Raw genomic sequence first — 25,647 nt, 5'->3', positions numbered from 1 at the left:
AGAATAAGGGCAGTATTTTTTGAAAAATTGTGCATCCCAACCTCACTTACCCCTGAGTTGAGAAATATCTTCATACTTTTCTTTGTTACGTGCCCACCAGTGGCGCTTGGTCCTGTTAGCGTAACTGTTAGCAAAGATGGCGGACACTGTTTACATTCTGGGAATGAACACCCGTCCCACTACGAGTGGGTCTAAAAAGTGCGTTGCAGTTTCAAGCCTTGAACCAAGTGTGACTGGAGGGCAAGTAACAAAAAAAAGAATGAAAATATTTCACATATTATCACACCTTGAGCTTCCTCCTCAGCCAGTAAACGCTGCTGTCAGTGAAAGCCTTTAGTTCAACTCTGTGTAAAATACTTACTTAATGTCAATATTGTGACAGCTCTCACTGACGTAGAGCATGAAATTAGCCTCTCAGTCTTTGGCTCAGACAGTAAATCAATGAGAAGCCTTTCCAGTATCCCACAAGTCCACTCTCTCTGCTCATGAGGTTTGGTTCTTTGTGGGTGAAAATGCACTCAATCGTCAAACACATTCACGAGGTGATGCAGGGAGGAGGGTGGGGAATGCTAATGGCAGCAATGGACAGGAAGTTAACCAAAAGACAATAATATTGTTCTGCCACTTAGCAAAACGTCTTCACGTTCAGCACCACCCCTGGCTGGATACTGAACAATATGAACGTTTAGAATGCTCAGTTACAGATCTCCTATTTTCCTAGTCCATCATGAATTACAGAATGTGGTTTCAGAAAGCCATAAACTACAACAATGCAGTGACCTGCGTTTGATTCCACACTGATGTTGATGTTTCAGACAGACAGAAGACTTACTGTCCCACTGATACATTAAATAATTTAGGATGTTTGGGTGGGAGTTCCATGGAGGGAAATTTACATAGTGTCCCCATTGGAATAATATTGGTTCAATTTATTATGTATTTATAGCAAAGTTTTATTTACCCTTTTAAAAACGAAATAAAGTTTACATGTAACATTCGCATTTCACATTAAATATGAGATGAGTTACCTTTTGCTTGCTATGGCTTTTGATGACTGTTGAAGCTAAGTTTTAAAGGTTACTTTTGCATAATGGTCTATTAAATTTAGATTACGAACTCCCAGTAATTCTCATAATCAGTTGTTGAAAGAAAACATTTTTTGTGTAACTGTGTACTCATTATTGCTTGTTCGTCTCTTGCAATTTAGATAAATGATATAACATTAAGCTCAAGGTGGTTGAGTCTCAAGCAGTAGGGAGGCGGAAGCAAGCCAAGGGAGCTCCGTGCCCACTGATCCCACGGGACTCACTGAAGACACCGGAACTGTATTTGCACTGTTGGGTTTTAAAGCACTCTGTATTGTGGCTATTTGTTTAACTCCAGAAGTGTAGACTGTGGGGAGACTGGATAACAATGGGTGGGTCGGGACATAGTATTGGGGACAGCACAGAGAAAATCAAATATTTGAACATGTCTATTGATATGGTAGAGCTATGATAGATAATTTATATGGGAAGTAAATCAGAACAGCAGGGTTGCATGCAGTTTTTCTATCACTAGACTTCTCCCCTCAGATAGCTTGCATTCTCAGTTTGATGAGTTTGTGAGTATGTGTTTAAGTCAATCACTTTATTTATTTATTTATTTAATTATTCAATTACTTATTTATTAAATTTTTAATTGGACTCAGGACCCAAGTATTCTTGTTAGTATATAACATGTTGAAAGTACGGTTAACTACATAGTCACAGGTATAGGAAAGTGGTAGGAAATCTCATTTGTGGGATCCTGCCTCCAATTGATTTGTGCACTACATTATTTCAATCCATATATGGTCTTTTCTCTCCCCCCTTCGTGTGTGTGTTGCAGCACCCGGATAGCAAGATGATGCAGATCAACCTGACAGGTTTTCTGGACGGAAAGAATGCCCGGGAGTTCATGAAGGACCTGTGGCCCCTGCTGTTGAGTGCCCAGGAGAACATTGCTGGCATCCCCTCTGCTTTTCTGGAACAGAAGAAAGAGGAAATTAAACAGAGACAGGTGAGGAACAGACATTAAAACACTTGACAGAACAACACGTTGTGTAGTCGTCTAGTGTGAACTAAAAAAAAAGAAATGGATGAGACAGAACTATATTTAAGAGAGCAAGACAAAAGTGAGCTTCGTGTTTGATGCCACAGGGAACTATGAACACGGTTCCTTTTTGTTTTGTAGATTGAACAGGAGAAGCTAGCTTCTCTTAAGAAGATGGATGAGGATAAGAAGGAAAAGGACACCAGAGAGAGAGCTCAGTCAAAAAGTCCAAGAAGGTAAGAAAAAAAAATGATTTCATTGTTCATCACTGCACAGCTGTTGGATTTATTTTAACTACAGTAGGTGGTAACGTATTCTTTTGTGGTTCTTCTCTGTTAAGACGAAAGACAAGGTCGCCATCCCCACGACGAAGGTCGCCGGTGAAGCGGGAAAGGAAACGCAGCCCATCTCGCTCCCCAAGGCGCAAACCCAGTCCAGTTGGTGGCAGTTCACCACCTCCACCGCTGATGCAGCTGCCCACGAAACCTGTGGAGCCGATCGTGGAACCCGATACATCAGGACAGGCCCTGCCTGAACCAGTGGTTCAAGAAGCTTCTTCCACCTGGTGTGTTGAGTATTTCCTTAAAAGAAAGAAAATTCTCCTCTTTCCTCCCACCATCAAAAAAACATGTTATAATGCTAGTTACATTCGGTCAGGTTGGTCCCTTGTGGCGGCGCGCTCATTCATAGCGGCTCTGATCAACCCTCCATCTGACCTCGAAATTTTGTTGTGCAATACCAGTTGTATAATGACAATAAAGATGTTTTCCTTTTATGTTAGGATTTTAGCATTTTAATTGCTGTGTAGTACAATTGGTTGTATAGTGCAGTACAGCTTTGTTTTTAGATTAATAATATTAAATGGTAATATTTAAAACTTTATCTCTGGTCTTTAGTGATATAGTTGTGGAGGTGGTGAAAGCAGACTCACAGCAGGTCACAGAGGTCAAAGAACCCACTCCAGAGAAAACACAAAAGAAAGAAGAAAGGCCCCGGTCTCGAGAAAGGGAGAAGGAAAGCAGGAGGGAAAGACCTCATCACCGATCCCGTTCTCATTCCCGTTCTCGCAGACGACGTTCTCGTTCTAGGTAAATTCTGACATTCTGCTCTGACAACATCTTCCAGTCGACAATTGTAAAGTAAGTAAAGAAAGTATCGTTCTAAAACATTCTCAATTTACCTTCCTCCTCTACCTGGTCAGATCTTACTCCCCTCGTAGAAGACCAAGTCCCAGGAGGAGGATGTCTCCTCGTCGCAGGAGTCCCCCTCGACGTGGTCCCACCAACTCCAGACACAGACACAGACGCTCCCCACCTCGCAGGTCAGTATGATGGTGGGCAGGGGTGGCTTTTTTTCGGGGTATATTACTGCTAGGTTTCTATCCTCTATGCTATCTTTCTGGGGGTTTTTTTTGCAAATGTGCTCGTCTCTTACAGGAGGCGCTCTCGCTCTGCTTCATCCTCTGGCAGCAGCTCTTCAGGCTCTGGCTCAGCTAAAAAAGCTGCGAAACGACTATCAAACACACCCCCCCGAAAACCGCTGCATCACAGAGATGCCTCCATTAGCCCCGCAGGGAAAGACAGACGGTCGCCGTCTCCCAGGGCCAGAAGAGGACGGGCTTCAGCTTCCCCACCCAGATCGGGTACTACTCCTTTAATCAATTACCCATTCGCCATATTTATTGCATATTTGTGTTATACTGACACGTGACCTGTCCATCTCCTTGGCTCATTGTGGTGCTTGGATTATTATTTTTGTATACTAAATCCTTGGTGCCCTGTTTTTCAGGTTTAAAGCAGAAAGCAGGAGGAAGGGGTGATTCTCCTTTTAAGCCTAGACATTCTGACAGGTCTGAGTCAGGTAAGCGATGAATTGTCTGCTTAAAGAACAAAAATGGCCTTTCATTGTACGGCTCACTGAGATGACCACTCATAATGGAGTTCCTACCCACCTCTGTTTGACTTAATTGACACTTTTTTTTGCCTCTTTGGTTTGCCCTGTTTTTTAGAGGGATAAGCATGATGCAGACATTTACATTATCCTCAGTGTAGATATAGACTTAGTCTCACCTGTCATCCAAGGGGCTTATTCAGAACTTAGGAAAGGGAGACTGAGAACCTTCACAAATTGTCCCATTGCAAAATACACAAATCAAATCTTTGGAGATCTCTGTAGAGAAAAAAACATATATAGGCATTTCCAGAAGTTTGAACCCCTCAAAAACCTCAAAAGAGAATATTGTCATGACAGTAGTAAATGAGATGAGTAGAAAGTTGAGTAAATTACAACCGTATTAACCTCCAATTTAATAAGATGGGGCACATCGATGTGATAATTCTGTCTCAGTTGAAACAGGGAACATTAAATCTGTACCTATACAAGGGATATAGGTCATATATTGCACTACGCAATATTGAAACCAATAAAATAGCTCTGTTTTTTCGTATTATTTGCAACTTTTCCATGGCATTCTGTCACTGGTTTGGTTAACACTGATGGGACACTCAATGCTCTACATTTCAGAAGAGGATAAAAATGAAAAAGGGGCAACAGCAGATTCGGTGCAGCAGCGACGTCAGTATCGCAGGCAGAATCGACAGTCGTCTTCAGGTTAAAAGCGTTTTTATCCCCGTTCTTTCCTCTCCCATACCCGACCCCTCTCTCTAACCAAGTCTCTGTCCATGTCATCTTGCTCCCATCGTCTCATGGACTTTTGAAGCTGTGTCCTAACAACCCAACCTTGGTGTCTTTTCCTCACGGCATACAGTGACGACTATAATGGAGCACTTTCTGATGCCCTTGCTCTCCTTCTGGTTTCAGATACAGGGTCTTCCTCCTCAGAAGATGAAGCCCCCAAGAGGCCTGCAGCGGGGCCTGGAGCCAGAAACGGTGAAGTCAGGAGGAGAAGAAGCCGCACACCTTCCCCAAGGAGGCGACACAGGGATCCATCTCCAAGGTTGGGCACCAAGCATAGTATTTGCACACTGTCTGAATGATTTAACTTTTAAAACCAAGTTCATTATATTGTGAAAATTATGTTCTTTTAAAATATTCATTGTGTTTGTTCTCCAACAGGAAAAGGCGTTCTCCATCTCCTGGGCGCAGACGCCGCACCCCTTCTCCCCCACGACGCCGCAGATCCCCCTCTCCTCCTAGACGCAGGTATGAACATGTTTTTTATATCACTAATATTTATTTTACGAAGAAAACGTTTTTTACAATTGCATTTGGTGCTTGCCCAGGTCTCCTTCCCCACCTCCTCGCCGACGATCTCCATCTCCCAGACGATATTCGCCCCCTATCCAGCGTCGCTACAGCCCCTCACCTTTGCCTCCACAGAGGAGGAAGTTGTCCAGCTCACCTGCAAAGCGCTCCTCCCCAGTTGCCAAGCGACATTCCTCCAGGTCTCCCAAGCGCAGAAGTTCTCCTCCTCACAGGAGACGTTCACCTCCACGCTCATCGCCACCCAGACACAGGAGGAGTCCCATGTTACCGTCAAGCTGGCAAAGCAGGGATACACGATCTCCTGCTGCAGAAGCACACCGCATGTCCCCATCCCCCGTAAACCGTGGTCGCGCTGTCAGGAGTTCCCCCAGTCCCCAGGGTCGTTTTGAAACCTCTAGCACATCCCCATCTAACCATAGAAGACAACAGTCCCCTTCACACAGTGGCAAACCCATCCGCAGAGTGTCACGCACCCCAGAGCCGCGTAGCAACCAGAGGTAAATAAGTAGCCAGAATTTATCTGACTCTCTATTTTTATTTTTGGACTTTTTTTGAATGTCCACTGATGTCTCTGGTTTCTTCTCCACAGATCCTCTCCAAGTCCCCAGCCCATGAGAAGAGCATCTTCCAGATCTAGATCCGTTTCCCCTCAACCAGCAGCTCATAAGCGTCCAGTTGCAAAATCTGCCTCCCCCTCACCAGCTCACTCTGCCAGTGGTTCCCCACCGGCAGCTAAAAAGGCCCGCAGTGTTTCTGGCAGTCAGTCTCCAAGCAAGGTATTTTATCTTTGTACGACTACTACTGTAATGGTCTGAATATCATGTTGTGTTGTTGCACGTCTGTCATCCTTTCCGTCTTGCTCATAAAGTTCTGTTGTATTGCAGAATTCTGACATTGATGGCAGTGGAAAGAAAAAGAAAAAGAAGAAGGAAAAGAAACACAAGAAGCACAAGAAAGAGAAGAAACACAAGAAGCATAAGAAGGAGAAGACTGGTGCCACTGGTGCTGGAGACGGACAAGAGAACCAGGTTGTGGAGGAGGATGGCGACTCAAGAAAGGTAAACAAAAAATGTAAAGACTTTTTTTTAATTTTTAAAATTAGTACATTTTTACAAGTATTTTTGTTTGCCATGCACCTTCATTGTTATTTGTGTCCAGGTGGCTAATTTGAGGTGTTCTTTTAGGAATCAGAGAGTGAAGTAGATGACAGCTTGGACGACCTAGAGAAGCACCTAAGAGAGAAAGCCCTGCGATCCATGAGGAAGGCTCAGTTGTCTCCATAACCGATGTCCTTGAACCAAGTGGCTTTCTCACTTAAGAATTTCCCTCTCACTCTTGATGTTTGTCATCAACCTGGTTCAGCTTTAGAATGTACAAATTGTTAATCCTTAAGTCTTTTTTTGTTTTCTTTATACTGGTTTGGTACATTCTGAAGAGTGTGTTGCATTCAGAGCTTGTTTTGTCAGCTTGTGTAACTTAACAGTAAAGAAGTCTGTTGTCTGTTTGAAATTGTTGAGCAGGGAAATGGTTGCAGCTCACAGGTTAGAGTTGGGGCAGGTTTCAGATAAATTCCACAGCCTACACTAGACTTGCATGTGCAGCGATTGTCTCTGATGTGCATGAACCACTGACGTTACAAAGTGTAGAGAAAAACCCAACATACAGGAACACACTGTTACTGCCTTTGATTAGTGGAACCAGTGACACAGCTGTGTGCTCTAGCTGAATGTCTTGTCCCACATTGTTAATTAATCGAGTCGTTTGGCAATGTCTAACCTGCTGTTTTTTTTTCTCCTGACTTTGAAATAATCTTGTTTTAAAACTTAACCAGTCTGACCTATGGAGTATGCTTTAATTTTTCCAAATGAATCGATATGCAATTTTATGTTGACACTCTTACACCGAGCCAATCTCCATTGGACTGCTATATAATTTGTATTTAGTAATCCTGGTTCCTTGTCATCTGGTCATAATGTCAAAATTAAAACCTTTTTTATAGGACATGTGTATTTTTCCTTCATTTCAACAACTGAGAGACTTTTGGTGGCAGTTGTTACATGGATGTATGAGACTTGCATGCACTTACACTTAGGAAGCAGCTGATAAGAAAACCCATTCACAATTAAACCACTGATTGATTGGAAAGTCCAGTGCATAACTAGGGCTGTAACTAGTGTTTATTTACGTAATGATTGATGCTTTAATTATGTTCTAAATAAAATGAATGGTTTTGTCCGGGATATAAACACAGTTGTGCGAAAAGAAGAAAATATTTAACACTTAACAGGCTTAAATTACTACTTTAGAATCGAAATAATTGGCAGTTAATGTAATAATTGATGAGTGGTATCAGATCCAAACACACACTATTAGTGCAATAGGTGAATGTAAATAACAGGACTGAAATTAAGATTAAAATGACTTTAGGGGGGTGACAGAGTTCAACTTTTTTCTACCCCTTTGGTCCCCAACTTAAAGTTTACACAGACATTCAAAATGTCGACATAAACAAAGGAAAAATGGGGACCAAAAGGGACATACTACTGTGAAGTGTGGATTTTGGAACTGCCCGCACTACATGTGAGCAGCCGCTGAGTGTCTCCCCAGCATCCTCCTCATCCTCCCCTCCTCTAACCCTCCCACATTTTTCTCTGTTTGCGCTGCAGATGACATCACTGCCTTAAATATTCCCGTTGCTTCTTCTTCCCACTCGACCTCGTACTCCCTCCCCTGTTCAACTTCGGCAGCAGCTTCGCACACCCGGGCTATGCTTGTGGCAGTTTAGCTGCAGCTAGCTCCAAGTAACACGTCCTCGTCCAAACAAACGGCGCTCGTTAGCTGGAGGACACCGCGGCGCTGCCTCCCTCTCCCCACATTTCTAACAGACTCCTCTGCCTCTATCTGCGGCTCCTCCCTGGGGAGGAAAAAAGGGCGCTTACTGGGCTTCAGTGCGGAGAAAAAGTAAAGGTTCTGGAGAATTGGAGCGGGCTAACGCGGGCGTGGTAGCAGGGGGGAAAAAAACCCTCTTCATCCTTGTTAGCAAAACTTCCAGAAGTAGCATCCACCACCATGTCGCTGTCGGTGCCGCAGAACGGAGTGAAGGCGGACTCTGAGCCCGTTATCGAGCTCTTTGTGAAGGTAAGAGCGCAGCACACGTCGTCTGAGAGAAGTTTGTCTGCTTGCTTTAAGTAACATTTATCAGTTCAGTGTGGAAATGTGTTTTATTTCTCTCCTGGAAAAATGAAAAGAACGTTAGTGTTGTGTAAATGTTCTTGTTTAGCTAATACCCCTGAAACTAGCAGTGTCCGAATGTTTTATTCACGCCTTTTTTTAAAAATATGTATTGAAATACAAGTAGAAGGAGAACGGTTTTCCCATGAAGCAGACATTTTATGTTTGAACATCTCCTTGCCATTGTGGCCATGTGGATCCCGCAGTGTCACACGCAGGGCGGGTGCAGCTCCCTCCCTCTGTCCCTCTCCCTGCGTCCATCCCGGGCGTTATGTCGTGAACAAAAGCTCAGTACTTGGAGCGACACAGAAGACACTTAAACGTTGCTGCACTGCTTCTTTGTCGATTGATGTAGTAAATAATGAAATAAGACAGTGCTGGACGCATTCAGATCAGAGAATATCGATCCAAAACACTGTAATATCTCAATAGTAGTTGTATGTGTTCAAACATGTCCATCAGTATCAGTATGAAATGGAGCAATATGTTTAATCAGTTTTCACATAGAACTGAAGGGACTATAAACAATAACTGTAATTTTAAAAAAAAATTATATTTTCTTCTTGTGTCAAGTAAAATTGTTTTGGCCATTTAAAAAAAAAAAACTATTTTAATAATTGTCACCGTAGATTATTTCTTGTAGTTTACACATCTTCAAAAATATATGCTGCAAAATCAGTAAAACCTGATTTGTTTTCATGGAGAAGGTTAAGCCATTAGTTGCACTTATTTCTAAAGATTGGAATTGACATAGAATCGGTCAACCTCTACTATACATAACAAATATTTAAAATCAAAATCATAAGCTGCACATTTGAAACAAACAAATGAGCATCTTAAACTAAAACGGTTAATTTTAGTAAGAAATGTGTAGATTAAGTTGCCATTTTTGGTTCCTTTTGTTAACCAAAGCGTCTGTCCAGATGAAAACTCTCAGAACAGTTTGTCTATCAGATGTCACATGTTCCTTTCTTCCTCCCCTTGTGTCTGAAACACTGATTGGTTTAAACGTGATTGACTGTCATTAGTGGTCTTAGTTTCTCGAACTCCTCGTGCCATAGAAGCAGTGAAAATACAATCGCTTCATCCTCCACATGAGGGTTGCAGAGGGTGCTGGTGCCAATCCCAGCCGACATGGGACCAAATGCAGGGAACACCGTCGGATGTCCAGTCCATCAAAATTATTATCATTAATGTATGAGAGTTGGAGTCCTGGGTCTGGCTCTGTATCTGGACCATGCTCCGTTGTTGGTGACCGCGTTATTTTGAGTGTAATGTTGGTGTTTGGGTCGTTACTCAATGATTTGTCAATCATAAACAAGTTTGGTGATAGGGGAGCATGTTATTGGTGGTGCGGTGGGTTGTTACTGACCAGAAAAGCAAACAAGTCATTAGAGATTGTGATTGTGGTTGCTTCTATATTTGGAAAACGTCATTTCTAAATCCAACTTGTGTGAGTAGTTAATTACTAATCCTTGTAAAAAGATTCTTATCTGCTAATCTGTCCTCCCGGCTCTGTAAAAGTATTGTTAAGCTGCAGTAGCTGTGGTTTATGGCACTGGGTGATTTCAAATCAGCCAATATTGATAATTATCACAATAAAACGTCAAAGATTAAGTTTTGCTCTCGAGTGAAACAGTGTTTATACAGTGCATTAAAATATTGATATATATACCAAACCTTTGTTATATTGATAATGATGGGATTTTTATTGCAGTAAATATTTCTTTTTCTTTACTTATTGTTTTCCACTGACTGTTTCATAGAGAGACTGTAATTGTTAGAAATTGATGACACTGAGGGGAAAGAACTGACCAGGTTTTATATATGACTGAGTCAGGCAGCCCCTCCCTGTTTGGACTGTACAGCCCATCGTGTACATGAGTTAATTTCATATTTTCTCACCTTGTCTGTCTGTGAGCGCTTGGTGGTCTTTGGTTTTTCAACGCTCTAGCAGGTCCCTGTGTTATGTTCATCATCATCTGACATGTCCACGTCTATTATTGATGCCATTGTCTTTACAGTGCAGAGTTAAACACAGTCATTAGAGACAATGGCAGGCACGCAGGTTGCCATAGGCACAATGCTGCTAGTCAGGCCTCTGGGAACAGCTGATAAGTGTGTGTGTGCTCTCTCCATGCGCAGTGGTGTTAGATCTGTTAGGGCACTGCCACATATCAAAGCAGACTAATTATATTTGTTGTATAGGAGTTGCCACACAGTGTCTTTTCTGTATAGATGGTGTTTACCCACTGACAGTAGCTGACTCTGCCTGTTCACAGCTCCTTTGATGATCTGGCACTTTTCTATCTGCAGTGTTTACAGCAACAGTCATTGCATTGCTATGGGAACGCTTGACATTGTGTCCGTCTTTGAGGGCGATAAGGTGAAGCTCAGCATTGTCACAGTTTTATTGCGTTTAGTTGCAAGTGAGCACAGCGTAATGACTTAGTAAGAGGGCGGGCCAGCCGTTGACCTCATCCCTGCACAGCAGATTAGAAACTGAATTGTTTTACACAGGAGTGGTAACGTGGTCTATGCTGTGAGCTGGAGAATCTCTCTCTTTCTGCCTGCCTGTCCCTAAATCTGCTGTATATTTTGTATGAACCTGTGATCATTCTGAGACGTTTCACAATAACGTCAAGCTGAAAAGGATACAAGTGCAGCTAGAACTATATTAAACTATCGTAATTGGTAATTAGGGCTGGGATTATATGCTTTTGTCACAATTTGATTGGATCACAATCTTCAATTTGTGTTCTGATTAATTATGATAATTGTGATTTTGTTTTGTTTCCTGCTTAAACCAAAATTACATGATGTGATAATGAAGACAATTACCATAGAGCATTTTTAAAATCACATGTCCCTCAGTCAGACATTTATCTACATTGAAGAGGGAACCATATGACGTGACTGAGCTAAGAGAAACACACAGGCTTTATCTCTCTTTGTGTATGCGGCTGCAACTGTGGCTGCAAACCCTCTCGCTGTCTCTCACCAGAAGCATCAACAAAGCCAGCGTAAACAAAACATGTCACAGACGTGCTTTTAGGTCTGGGTAACATCTGTGTTTGTGTACGTCCTCTGGGATGCTCCCATAGGGACAGAGATATTGGTCCCAACACAAAGCAGCACTTCTGTAGACATGATCAGGGTGAGGAGCACGAGTACACTCTGCAGAAGGAACACACGTCGTGCTGCATACATACTCATTTACATGTTTGTTTGTTTTTCGTTCTGCGTAAGAAACTATATGGTTCCCATAGTGTTGTGGTAGACACAAGGATTGTGTTCTGTTGGCTTCAAGACGAGCTGCTCCTGTCCTATTGTGCTGTCACAACATGTGACAATAATGAACATGAGACTTGTTCCACATGATGTGCTGATTTTTATGGGAACACAGTGAGCTTTTTCAGCAGTTATTTTGTTCAAGGCAGTTGTTTGAAAGTAAATACAAGGTCAAGAGTTGGTCGTATATTTTTTTTTACCGGTTTTTCCGAGAGTAACCTTTGACGGGTGGTGGTAATAAAAACCTGTACAGCAATTTACTTTCTGTTTGCGTGTTCTTTTTCAATGAATTTCAATTTGGTTGTTGTTCTTGTCATCTCTGACAAAAGAGATGAAAAGGAAAATCAATAGAGCAGAGTTTATTAAGATTAATGGCTTATTGCTTGTTGTAGAATGCGGTGCAGTTACTGTGTCATTGTTCTTGATCTGTGAATTTGCTTTTGCAGCACTTACCGTTGACTCTGTACAACGATCAGGTCGACTGACTTCCTGGAAATTAGCCTCATTTGTATGGTTATGTTAATGTTTTATTACAGCAATTCAGAGAGGTACTGTGCAAACACTGCCTTTTTTAATGGGAAGGCAAATTCAGAGGTTAATTTATGTCTATGCCAGAGGATTATTGGCTGGATCATTGCTTGACTTGGGGCCTTGATCCTAATTGCACTTGGATAAATGGCTGTATAATATCATGATGTGTTAGAACATCTAGAGGAAAAGCTTAGTTCAAGAGCTCGTCTCTGTTGCATGACCAGGAAACCAATGACTAATGAGGCGTTTCTCTTTCAAGGTCAATGACAGGAAGTTAGGCTAGCCTCTAACATCAATGAGCGGCCACTTCAGACTCTTCTAAGTACATGAAGTGTTTCCCTTGCATTTTTTCCTGTTTAGTTTTTTTTAAAACAATTCCAAGTTAACGTAGGAGGTTGTGCTCAAATCATTTGATATTATGTAAGATTTTAGCGGCGCTAATGACGGTGGTGTGCCGCTGCTAAATGAATGAAGGAGAAACACTGGTTCACTGGAACGTGGAGTGTTTTATTTTTCTATAAACAATCCTCTGACTGTACCTGTGTCACATCATCTTCTCTGTGAGACGAGGTGTGTTTGTGAATAAGGAGAATCCTACACATGTAACTCAATCAGTCTTAACATGATCCAGTGTGCTTGTATTTCACCGTCTACGTTGTTTCATTACATTGCCGTACCTGAACATGGAGGATAAAGTGACGAAAGCGACAAGTTTACCAAATATTAGTTATAAGGGCCTCCATAAACCTCAACTCATAGGAATTGATCATAAATGTATTGAAAACACTGCAATAAGACGACAAATGTTGCTTTTATTGTAATGTACAGTGTACATCAGCGCACATTTCAATGTTCAAAGCAGACATGTATGGAAACACAACTCAGGGACAGGTCAGAGTAAATATAAGTGTGAGTGAGACATTGACAAGTGCTTGTTGGCAATGACACATGCTCTGCTGCCTCCCATGTGTGGCATGTGTGGATATTGCATGCTGGGACTTTGTCTGTTCACAGTTGTCAAGACGAGACAGTTGTTCTTAATGAACAGATGGTGAGTTAATTTGAGCTGAAATTAAACGTGTGTGCCCTCAGTCAGTGTAGTTTAGATTTTAAAGATAGGTAGTTTTAAGGGCTAATCACGACTTAGCTTCCATACTAAAATATCAGCATAGACGTGTTGTATGTAGCTGTATAAATGTGAATACTGTCTAACTTAGTCATCTGTCTGGGGTCTATGGATGTGTTTTGGGTGGAAGGTGGATCTGAGGCTAACACTTGAATCAGCAGAGTGAGGATGATGATGTTTGTTCACACTGATCTTCCACTTGCCTCTGTGTTTGCTTTTCCCTCATTTTGGCCTCAGTCTTACTCATTAGCAGACGCTCACCACGTGCCTTAAACTCACTCAGTCTCTTATCTCTGTAGAAATTTGGTGGTCAAACGTTATTGACTTAGCTTACATCATTGCCATAGCATGGTTATGCTGTAAAACACTGGGGTTTTTTTTTAGACCTGAGCCTCCAATTTTCCACAAGTCGACGCTTATGTGCTCAGGCCTCAGAAACAGTAGCCCTGTGTCTGGACGGCTTTGAGGTTTCCACTGTGTGATGTCAGCCTGAGTCAGAGCCACACCAAGGATGTGATGGTGTTTCCGTGTTCCAGCAGGGTCTGAGTCCTCCGTACACTCATCCCCCTCACCATGGTCACATCACACACACACACACAACCCGGGCCTTATCATTCAAACTTGTGGCCAAAGTTCAACACAAAATCTCTCATGTCGATTTGAATTAAATAATAAATAATCTATAGATAGACAGATAGATAACTTTATTTATCCCTGAGGGGAAATTGGGTCATCATAGCAGCAGTAAAAGAATACAAATAAATACATAAAAATTAAATGAAATGAAATTAAAGACATTGCGATACACAATGAGCCAAACTATAATATACACTATATACAATAGATAGATAATTCTAGTGTGTAGGTGCCATGAGCCCGATGTATTGACGTCCAGCAACCAGGCTCAGCTTAGACCACCATGGACTGAGCAACACTGTCTGAAACTGACTGATTTTGGCTGGGACAGTCTTAACATAAGCCTCTATACTTAACTAACAAACGGGGAGAGGTGTCGCCATGACGTTGCCATGGCTGCCTACTCTCAAACAGACATTCCCACTGTGTGTCAGAGCAGGAGGTGGAACGCTGCCGCGCTCCTTGCATCAGTCAGTTCCTTATTCGGTCAAAGTGTGGCTCGAAATTGCTGAGCAGCCCACCCAATTTAGAGTATGAAGTGTACTGGGGAGGGGAAGGCACGGGCCACCGTGTTACTAAAATTAGACTGTGAGCGGAGACTGGGAGGACCGTGCCCAGACTGAACAGGATCCATTGTCCCTGACGGTTGGCTACTGTTACTGTGATGTTGCATCAGATGAGTAGAAATGTCAGTGGAAGAACAAAAAATAGAGGGGAGAGGTTAAGTAACAGCTCGTGGATTTTATGTGACTGCTCTTAAAATGTTATGACACTGGACAAGGATACCTGTAAAATATCGGTGTCAGTGAAAGTCTAGGTTTTGTGATTACATCAGTGGCTACATAATCACTCAGAGTCAAAAAGGAAGTGATGATAGGAATGACCTCAGTGTGTTTTCTTTCAAGGACATGATTGGACCCCCGGCTGAAAGAAAGAACCCTGTTGTACTGCTGTGGGGCCAAGCTTTCCTTTTTTTGAGACGATTTCGCAACAACATCCGACTTGAGCATGATTACCATCCGCTGCTGGGCAGCTGTGTGTGTGTTTGGCATTAAATAAACCAAGTGTCTGTCCAATCGTGACCCATCCACTGAGCTTAAATGAAGCACAAGAGTCCGTTAGCATTAGTCGACTGTTGCTGCTGTGGATCAGATTGAGTTGTGGCCGTTTCACAGGAGGTTTTCAGTCTTTATATCTTTATAAAAGATGGCACTGCTGTCTCCAAGATGTGAGTCATGGGTGGTAAAACTGGCAGAGCAGTCACTGGACACAGCACAGTGTTCATGTGAATGCTGCTAGCATTTGCAACCCAATTGCTGGTTAACTTCTCGGAAAATGTGCTTTTTTTTGTGAACTAATGTCCGTTGCCTTATAAGGGCCAGTTAGAAACGTTTCTTTTTGTTTTTTCTTTCTTCTGCACTTGCTTGCTGGTGACTTTCCTAACACTTTCCTAGCACAACAAAAAGTGCATTGTGTTGTTGCTGTGTAAAATGCTCTCCAGTGGCACAGTGAACAAGCGGCATGCTGGGAGGTGTTTGTGTGGTGGAGAGCAGTTGTTGTAATGTTTTACAGATTGGTTTTGGGCCCTTGGAATGATATAAAAAAAATCTTGCATGTTTATGATTTCTATTGATCAGGGGAAGTCAGCGTCTTGGTGCTAATTTGAACTGTGATCCCCTCACTTGTGTCCTCACAGTAAAAACATGTAGTGTAGCTCCTTTTAACAGCACAGCACTTTATGTGCCACAGGCGGCGGAAATGCAGCCCGACCAACATCATCTTAATCTAAACAAAGCACCCTCTTTGGCGGGAGAAACAGGACATTTCTCGAATAGTTTGTCTCTCCTCCCCAAATGCCCAACTCCCCCGCCTCCCGCCCCCCTCCTGACGCCACAGAGGGGCCCAGGATAAGGGGAAAGAGGGATACAGGGGGGAGAGGAGGAGGAAGAAAATACAGTGTGCCAAATAGCACACAGCTGCTGAGGATTGCCGTCTTTCCTCTTTCTTGCATCTTTTACAGGCACTGCCCGTAAAATCCTTGCTTCCCGTCGAATCTCTGTCTGTCTGTCCTGAAGTCTCTCGCTGCATCCCACCTATCATTGTGGTCGGCAGAGAGCGGCTGTCTGCTGTGCTGCAGACTCCTGAGGGTTGGAACCTTGCCACTGCTCCAAGAACAGACTGAGGAGGAAGAGAGAAGTGTAAAATGTCTTCATGTGCTGCAGCGGCCTTCGTCTTGGCCATTTGAGACGCAGCAACTTAGATGAACTTGGCTTAAAAAGCAGCGCGCTGTGTCCAAGTACTGTAATTGCCTGATTTTATTTTGATGAATGATTAATGCCCCCACAGAATAAGAGTTGTCTTCAGACACTGGTCGCCCCCTCCGCACTGTTTGCTCTGTTTTCTATGTCACATGTGTCTGACCATTGCCATGGGAACAGTTGCTGTGCTGCTTTGCCACCTTGGATCCAGAACTGAGTGGTTCTCTGTAGGTGTAAGGCTGTGGGGGAAAATGGACTAATCATCCCATTGATGTCTGTCGGATCCCCTGAGGATCCGCTAATGCAAGTCTGGTCCAGTGATGGCCGCGGACCATGATACCGCCAACACTTCACGGCCAAAGCTTTTATTGTGGAATTGAATTTTGGAGGACTTTCATTTGCCGAACAAAGGCAATGATCTAATCCATGCTTTTCAGTTACTGAATTTAGGGGAGGGAAGAGTCGCAGTACAATGGGAGCCAGCAGGCAGATCAAACAGAGCCATCCCACAGGGTGTCACACAGAGGACACAGCAGCCAGCCTGTCCACACCGGCAAGGAGCTGCTGGACTGACTTCATGCTCCAAAACAAAGTCCTCTATTGAGGACAGTTCAGAACCTACGTCTCAAACGCGACGCACACATCGCGGAATAAAGCTGTGGCGCTAAAGCTGATTTGAATATCTTTGCAAATTGGTTTGCAACATAGTGAAAAATACAGCATGTGCGTGTGTGTGTTTATTTTGCATTTCACACAATGAAAGTGGAACGACTGACAAAAGAAACTGTATTATCTGAATAAAGAGGTGCATTCCACAGCACAGATACATGAATGACCTCCATGCATGTCCTTGTGAATGGATGAATAGATGAATAGATGATTCTTTCTTGGCTGGCCTTGAGTGTAGAGCGGCTTCCCCTCACAGGCTCTGCAACAAGTCCTCAGTGAAGATTATATAATATGCATGGTTGTTTACTATCAGTACGGCCGCACAACATGGTCACAAAGGTCATCACGATTATTTCTGAGTTGTCGAACCACCAATAGATAACCATGATAAATGTGGTCAGGTGGTTAATGACAAGCGTTTGCGCTTAAGAAACAGTTTGTTGTAGTTTTTAAAAGAGGCTCCAAACCATGTTGTCCTTTTCTACACCCCTCTTACTCCCTACATGGCCGTGAGTCGAGCAAAGCAAACACGCAACACAGTGTGTAACTGAAAAGAGCGATGGTTGTGGAGATGGTGGAGAGATCTCTGACAGTTTGTTGCTTCCCACCCCGGCTGAGAGTGTAATGAGGTTTTCTTTTCCTAATCCAGCTCTTCTTTATTTCAGTTTTAATGATGTTGATGCACCTCTCACCACCACTGCTCAGTCTTGTGTGTGTGTGTGTGCAGTGAGTCCATCACTCTAGAGAAGTTTCCTCTTACTGTCAGGCAGCAGCTTGGCAGACTAATGCAGGGAAAGTGTGGTGAAGCATTTAAGAGACGGAGATGGCCCTCTACTGTTTCCCTCCTACTTTAATGTGTTTGAGATCTATGTATGAGAGAGTAATTGTCTGAAATGGGCGAGTACAGTAAAACGCCTGAGGGCCATAAAGGTTGCGCAGCAGAGATGGGATCTTAAGATTATTGCTATCTTTTCCGTTACGGCTTTAGATTCAAGCCTAGTGCTATCAGCAATAGAAACTTGTTACAGATGTTTTTGTAAGATCTTTGTCTGCTGCTTTTGTGTGTTCTATATGTAATGATTAAATCCAGGAACATGACTGTCTCCATCAGATAGGAAGAGGTGCCGTCGTTTGTGTACCCGGTCCTCAGGAATGAGGCCCGTTACATTATTGCCGACTTCTAATCTGCCGCTCTTCTAACTTGTGTGTTTATTTAAGGCGGGAAGTGATGGCGAGAGCATCGGGAACTGCCCCTTCTCTCAGAGGCTCTTCATGATCCTGTGGCTTAAAGGAGTCGTCTTCAACGTCACCACGGTCGATCTCAAGAGGTGAGTCCTTTTTGATTTGTTTGAAAAAAGGATAAAAATATTGCGTTTTTGTTGAAATTTCTGGGTGTTTCTGTGAAAGACTCCGTAACACGGCCACACCTCTGACACGCTCAGTGCTTCCCGACTACTTATTTGGTTTTCCCATGACCCTTTCCCAGGCTGAAGAATATCAGAGGAAAATAAACACAGACCCTGGAGGGGCTATTTGAGGTTCCTAACTCCGCTCACTTCCTGCTTAGATTTTGGTGGGCAACGTCTTATTTTTCATGCCTGGGATCAGTAAACCAGTTATCATCTGCAATTTCCCCTCGCATGTGGATTCCAGCACCAGATGTTCTCTGCCAAACCCACTATGTTCTGTCTGTGTGATTCATCTAAATGGTCCCTTTCATGTTTTTTCCAGGACAGGCAAGTGCCAGATTATTTTCAGCCATGGCTGATGGTCAGATGAATTCCCTGTTTCTATGGGTTTACGGTTATTTCATTCACATTTGTCCCACAGTCTCTATAGCAGCTGCTTCTCCTCCTCTGGGACATAGAAATCACTGCATGCTAATAAAAACAACAAACAAACAACCAAAATTTACACCTGAGCATTGCTGAGCTTTTTTATGCTAAAAGGAGAACTGTGTGCACATGAAAAGGTCATGCATGCATGCATTTTACCTGAAAGAAGGTATGTAACAAACAACTCCATGCTGATAATAACCTGTGCAAGGCAGTGGAGGAAGAACTGACTGACTGACTTTCTAGTGGAAGAACTGACAGCCTTTGCTTTTTTTATCAACATGAAATGACTGTAGTGCAAAAGCAGGCATGTAGCTCTCCTTTTATTGTAGTGTAAAAAAGAAAATGAAGAACAGTCAGGGTTTTTACAGCTGCACAAGGACTTGGATGTCACATGTCACGTCCTTGAGTGCAACATGTTTACATTTCCTGAGTCGTAGTTGTGGGTCAAAGCTGTGGTTTCTTACCCACTCCTCAGTGATATCAGTGAGTCAGGGAGCCACTTCCTTTTTTCATGCAATAAGCGTGACGATATTTCCCGTTTTTGTGCCTTTTTTTTTGACTCAAAACTCCACCGTTAATGTTAATGAACATTGTCGGAAACGCAGAGCCTGGACCAAGGGAAGATTCACACTGTTTGCCAGCGTACGTCCATCTGTCGTCTCCAGTGAATGGATCTAAGCATCTGGGTCTGTGTGCGTTCACACAGTAGTGCTGCTGCTCACTCGACACATGCTCATATTTGTTTGTGTGTCAATGGCATCTGCCTGCCAGAGACATCTGGTACAAAATATGCTAGTTTGAAGGACACACGAGCGTTCTCATGGAGACACACACACACACGCTCAAAGACACAGCAGCTATAGCTGGATTAAAAAAAACAAACGCTGGTTCGTGTGCAGCACGTCGTCATAGAGTTTTTTTGTATTTATTTCAAAGACGTAATGTCTCTTATGTCATGCACTTTGACAACCTTTCGACAAACTGTATTAAAACATGCCAAACGTGCTAAAGTCTCCACATTCTTTGTTCTTCCAGAAAGCCGGCAGACCTCCAGAACCTGGCCCCCGGCACACACCCGCCCTTCGTCACCTTCAACGGCGAGGTCAAAACTGACGTCAACAAGATCGAGGAGTTCCTGGAGGATGTGCTTTGCCCACCGAAGTGAGTGCTCTTTCCAATCCCTGTGCCTCCAGCAGGCCACGCCTACAATCTAAACACACTGACGTCACAAAATGTCACTTAGTATTTTTGGTTTTATACTTTCGTAATACCTTTTTTAGCTTTTAGCTCCAAGTCCATTTATCCCAACTGAAGACAAATAAAATCATAGGTTGGTAATAGAGCTGAAACAAATACTCGATTAATCGATTACTAAATTGATCGTTTGAAGCTTTTTTCATGATTAAAACAAATTTTCGGATTGTTTCAGCTTCTCAAATGTGAATATTATCTTAGTTTTTTGCTCCATAACACAAAGAAATCATTAAAACAAGACATTTGAGATGAACATCATTATGTGACAAACACTGGTCAACATTCTTTGACTTTTTCTGACATTTTATGGACCATTCATTATGAAAATAATCGTTAGTTGCAGCTTTAATTGGTAATTTTACAAATATGCTATTATTTAAAAGAAAACGATTCTCTTAATTTGGGCATTTTAGTCTTTAGCAAACTAAAAACCAAGTGGTGCACCCTATCAGTATTTCAGAAGAATACTGTAATATTGTGTGTGTAAATGTATATGTACATGTGTTTTTGTGTGTGTAGGTACATAAAGCTTGGTGCGAGACACCCTGAATCAAACACAGCTGGTATGGACATCTTTGCAAAGTTTTCAGCCTACATCAAAAACTCCAAACCCGATGCAAATGAGGGTAAGCTGGCTGCCCGCGTCTCTCTGTGAGACACATTCACACACACACACACACACACACACACACACAAGAGATCAGTGCTAAGAGCAGCACTAGAGAAACCTTCCTATTGTGCAGTGAGAGTTACTGGTTGCTAGGTGACGTCGGTAGCCCTGCCCTGATTGGTGAATTACACTCTCACTCTGGGACACAGAGCTTTTGTTCTGCCGCTGCCTCCTGTCCTCGTGCTTTCCGTCTCACCTGGCGGAGCTTTCCACAAAAAACCACAGAGTAGCTATCCTGAGAATGAACTGGCGCTCACAATCTCACCCTGCCAGTTCTTGATTTAAATGTAACCTGACTGCACTGGCAGAGAAAAGCCATATCATTAACCACCACATAAGATTATTTGAATAAAAGGAAAAATATCTCATCTATTGTCTTTTTGAGATTCTGTGGAATCCTGGGGTTAAACAGTGTCTTCATTTGTTTCCTGGGAACAATGTTAATAATCTCCACAGAATACCTAGATTTTGTATCGCGTCGCCAGCGGCTGTTCTCCGCCCTGGGAAAATATTGAGCCATGTGCAGCTGGATGTGAAAGACAAGGCTATGTCAACAGTTTGGAGCTGAATCTCATGGTTCAGTGATAAGTGCTATCTAAAGGAACCGGTCACTGAACCAAGCATGGAGCCACATTCAGGTCATACATTCAAGCCTGTGTCATAATTTCCAATGAAAAAAAGTATTAATGACCTATCTATAAATGATAAATGAAGGATGAAGGATGATAGATGAGGTTAGATTAACAATACACCGCGTCTCAGGATTGAAACGCACATGACAAAGGTTTGTCTTTGTGATGGAATGCTGCCCTCATGTGGTCGCTCAGTATAACTCCAGCTGCAGCGGTCCGGGCCTGTGTGTTGATACTGAACATGTTATAAATAAACTGAAGTCAGTTTTGTTATTTTAAAGTAATAACGTATCCCGCGTCTCCTCGTAGCTCTGGAGCGCGGGCTCCTGAAGACCCTGCAGAAGCTGGACGAGTACCTCCGGTCACCACTGCCCGATGAGATCGACCACAACAGCATCGAGGACGTCAAGGTCTCCAGTCGCAAGTTCTTGGATGGCGATGAGATGACGCTGGCCGACTGCAACCTGCTGCCAAAACTGCACATAGTTAAGGTGAGTGAGGAATACAATTATTATTATTATTATTATTTTTAAATAAAGTATGCAGGAATGTAGTAGATGTTTGCACGGGGCCATTACTTCCAGACTTTCTCCAAAAAAAAGAACATAGCTCAGCTTATGCTCCTGCAGAACTCCGCTGCACGTGGTCTGACCAGGACCAGAAAGAGAGCACAGGTTTATTGTGAACCCTCAAGAACCTTCAGGTCGTCTGGTAGCAGCAGCCTTTTTACTTTTACTTTATTAGATAAATATTGTTGACGAGTATCACTAGTACCTGTGTAATATCTGTACAATACTGTGTTGTTGGGACGGTCGGTGAGTGAGCAGCGTTCTTGTTCCTTCTTGTTGTGTTTTTATACGATGTTGTCTAAAATCATCTTTAACAGTGAGAGCGACGACTATCAGTGTTTTATTGTCGACTTTGCCATTTGTCATTTCCAACCTCAACTCAACAGGAAGTCAGCCATTTTGAATTTGGCGGCCATCTTGGCCGCGCTTCGTAAATGAACGAACTCGCCTAAGCGAGTTTATCGTACCGACATAAATGCAACAATTTGTACTGGACACATCAAAGGTAAAATGGTATCAAAAGGTTTCAAAAGGGCGTGGCCATGGCAACCATCGGAAGTTTGGCTAATTTTGACCATTCGCCACAAAACAGGAAGTGCCCTATAACTTCGCCATACATAGACCGATCACCTCAAAACTTTATATGTGACACGAGAGACCGACCCTGAACTACGCACACTGCGTGATTCATGCATTTGCTTCTTCACGTATGACTCATGATGCCCTCACTGTCCCTGCAGGTGGTGGCCAAGAAGTACAGAGGTTTCGACATCCCCAAAGAGATGACGGCCATCTGGAAGTACCTGAACATCGCCTACACGCGCGAGGAGTTCACCAACACCTGCCCCAGTGACAAAGAGATCGAGATCGCCTACGGAGACGTCGCCAAGAGGCTGGTCAAATAAACCTCCTCCTCCTCCCTCCCTCCCTCCCTCCACCGGTCACTGTGTAGTCACTCCGTCACCTCCCCCCTCTACACCTCCTTCCTCCCTCACTCTTCTCTCCTCTCTCTTTCTGCTCAGCACCAGGACTGATGTGCTCATCCACGAGAAAGAAAAAAACAAACTCTGGACTTCTTTTTCTTCTCCCCCCTCATTTAGAGCAAATGCATGAACCCTTATCCGTCTCTGTCCCACGTTTTGATTTCTTTCTTTAGTTGTCACCTCCAATTTCTCTTGTTTATTAATTTGCTGATGAACGTCCTGAGGAGTCGTGAGACAGAAAGGCAGCCGTCGTGCATGAGCGTTGTCGACCACACGCCCTGATAAGTGACCTTGAAGCTGACCTTCTCTCTGCATGAAGGGGGGAAAAGGTCGCAAGCTGTCTATTTTCTACTTGTTTAATAATGATTATTTTGCTCTTTCTTTGCTATAAAAATGAAACACTGAGAAGCAGTTTTTTTTTTTGTCTTTTTGCTTATTAAGGGGCGTCGTAAACAGTGTTGAAGCTTCAGTGTTTTTTGTTTATTTTTGACAGGTTTAAGTAGAAGCTGAAGCTAATCCAAACTTAAGTGGTTTACATATCAGATAAGTGATGCTTTTACTTTTTATCATTGCTCAGCAAAAATCATTGTGACTGCAGGTAAAGCTACCTGGCATCCATGCTCTGATTTCCTCATTGCCTTAAAACGGGCAAAAATGTCGTAGCTCAACTCAGTAGAATTCTCTTTTCCCTGTAACCGCTGCAACCCTAGCAACTCAGGAAAAACATCACCTGAGGTCTAAAGCAAATATTCAACTCTATGTAGCTCATAGACATGTTTAAAGGGATTGTTTAAGGACTTTTTGTAAATCACTACATTGCCATACAGACACGAGTCTTTCCTTCTTATGAGTGGAGGTGAAAAGACTCTGGAGGTGAAAAGAAAACACTTAACGCTAAAGATATTTATGATAAAAACACGCCGAGCAGCGTAGCTATGAAACGTGCCGTGTGCCTGTGAACGTATGTAACGATACAGTAGCTCCGAAAGTGCTTTAGCGCGGCTGAAACAAAAACCAAACCTCCTTTTTGTTTTCTCCCGTTTGCCATATTTTTCAGACGTTTTGTGATGGAAACAAATCGTCGACGGCAAACCTAAGTAAGGACTTGTAAATATTTGTTTTGGATTTCTCAGAATTCAACGTGTAAATTTTCTACGTATCATCGGAATTTTGAGGGCGAAGCGAAAAGGCCATTTTTCCCTCGCCTGCTTGGATTTTAATTCTGGACTAACCCATTTCTCTCTGCAGAGGTTTAACAGGAAGGTTTTTTTGTTTTTTTCTCCGCCCCCCCAGAGATGATTTCATAACATGTGTGAAGTTGTTCACAGAAAAATATCCGAGCTATGTCGACTGAACTGAAATAAACTTCTTATTGGCAACTCTGAGTCGTGTTGTAGAAGATGTTGGGATTTTTCAGTGGCAGACGGACACAACTGTAGCTGTCAACGTTACACGTGTCCTGATGCATGTTTACGTGTCGCGGCCAGCGTCGCCATGACTCCCCGCCACGACTCCGGCGTGTTTGTCCGTCTTTATCTCCTTTGCAGTTGCACTTAAAAGTTCTTTCTTGGCCTCAGGGTGGAGTTACATCGATTTTCCACTTATAAAAATAAATTCTTTGTACTGCTGTTTTTTTTTAAATATCTGTGTGTTTCTCCACAGTTGTCACGGAGACTAAATAACTTCATCAGCTGAAGATGAGGAAGTTAAGTTGTTATCTTCAGATTAACATGGAGCCCATAATTCTACACTTCCTGCTGTTAAACGTGCTTTTCTGAGGTGTTTAAAGATGAACTAATTCCATAATAACACCTTGATCTGTCTTTTCTTCACTTCAAATGAACAATAATTGAATTAGTTTCATCAAATCCCACAGTGAGTTCATGGATTCTGATTAAAAAGTGAAGTTTCATTGTCGTGAAGTGTGGTTTCAGGTGTTATAAACCATCTAAACATGTATGTGTCGTGATCTTGAATCTATGAATCACACTCCACTGTTCAGAGGACCTTCGTCGTCCTTTATGAACTCTTTATATGTTACTTGTTAAGTAACATATAACTTGTTCCGTTCCTCCACCGAATGATTTGTATTTAAAAAAACGTCTCATGTGGTTTTTTGTTTTGTTCTGTTTTTTTTCTTGCTCTATGTGAATGTGTCTGGAGGCCAACCGACCAACACAGAGTCTCAGACACAGTTTGAGAACCCCTGGGCCAAAGCATGTTTGTTTACAACTCTCTGTCTCCAAGGAATGTCTCATGTGGGTGTCCGCCCACTGCGGGCTCCTCCTCCTCCTCCTCCTCCCCCCGATGACACCCTCTTGCCGTTAGCGTGGTGATGTTTTTCAGCCTGCTGTTCTGAAGCACACACACACACACACACACACACAGCAGGGGTGGATTTTTTTAAAGAAGAAGAAAAGGTGTGAGTTTTTTTTGGATGAGCTCCAGATCATTAAAGTGTCAGGTTTCACCTCCAGAACACTGAGACACAGTCTCAGACACAGGACCGGCAGTCCTCATGGAGACCTAAACCTGGTCCTAATGTGGCGGAATCTCATTTGTTGAGGAACTGGTTAAAGTGTAGGGCTGAGAGTTGAATTGTGGTCAGGGATGAGGTTTTGGTTAAGTTGTTCAAACGACTGAAGACAATGAAGTGTCCTA

At 42.9% G+C, this 25,647-nt stretch overlaps 2 protein-coding genes across 5 annotated transcripts; both read left to right on the top strand.

Annotated features, from left to right (window-relative positions):
• The first annotated feature begins 801 nt into the window (after nt 1-801).
• Nucleotides 802-7,299, top strand: LOC122777457 (serine/arginine repetitive matrix protein 1-like). 4 transcript variants are annotated; one of them, XM_044038720.1, is made up of 14 exons: nt 802-2,040; nt 2,215-2,309; nt 2,414-2,638; nt 2,970-3,161; nt 3,275-3,394; nt 3,510-3,715; nt 3,862-3,933; nt 4,597-4,683; nt 4,894-5,029; nt 5,149-5,235; nt 5,316-5,795; nt 5,888-6,074; nt 6,183-6,356; nt 6,483-7,299. In XM_044038720.1, exons 1-14 carry the CDS (start codon nt 1,885-1,887, stop codon nt 6,579-6,581), a joined length of 2,316 nt encoding a protein of 771 aa, XP_043894655.1. In that variant the 5' UTR covers nt 802-1,884; the 3' UTR covers nt 6,582-7,299. The 4 variants fall into 4 exon arrangements, with proteins under 4 accessions (XP_043894655.1, XP_043894656.1, XP_043894658.1 ...); XM_044038721.1 differs by having other exon boundaries at nt 6,457-7,299; XM_044038723.1 differs by having other exon boundaries at nt 6,183-6,369.
• A 695-nt stretch (nt 7,300-7,994) lies between these two features.
• Nucleotides 7,995-24,371, top strand: clic4 (chloride intracellular channel 4). The gene is made up of 6 exons (XM_044039163.1): nt 7,995-8,436; nt 18,259-18,368; nt 19,914-20,039; nt 20,652-20,758; nt 21,744-21,925; nt 22,744-24,371. Exons 1-6 carry the CDS (start codon nt 8,368-8,370, stop codon nt 22,906-22,908), a joined length of 759 nt encoding a protein of 252 aa, XP_043895098.1. The 5' UTR covers nt 7,995-8,367; the 3' UTR covers nt 22,909-24,371.
• The last annotated feature ends 1,276 nt before the right edge of the window (nt 24,372-25,647 follow it).

This window comes from Solea senegalensis, linkage group LG11 (genome assembly GCF_019176455.1).
Source record: "Solea senegalensis isolate Sse05_10M linkage group LG11, IFAPA_SoseM_1, whole genome shotgun sequence".
In the NCBI taxonomy this organism is placed as follows: domain Eukaryota; kingdom Metazoa; phylum Chordata; class Actinopteri; order Pleuronectiformes; family Soleidae; genus Solea; species Solea senegalensis.
This window is presented reverse-complemented; position numbering and strand designations above follow the sequence as displayed.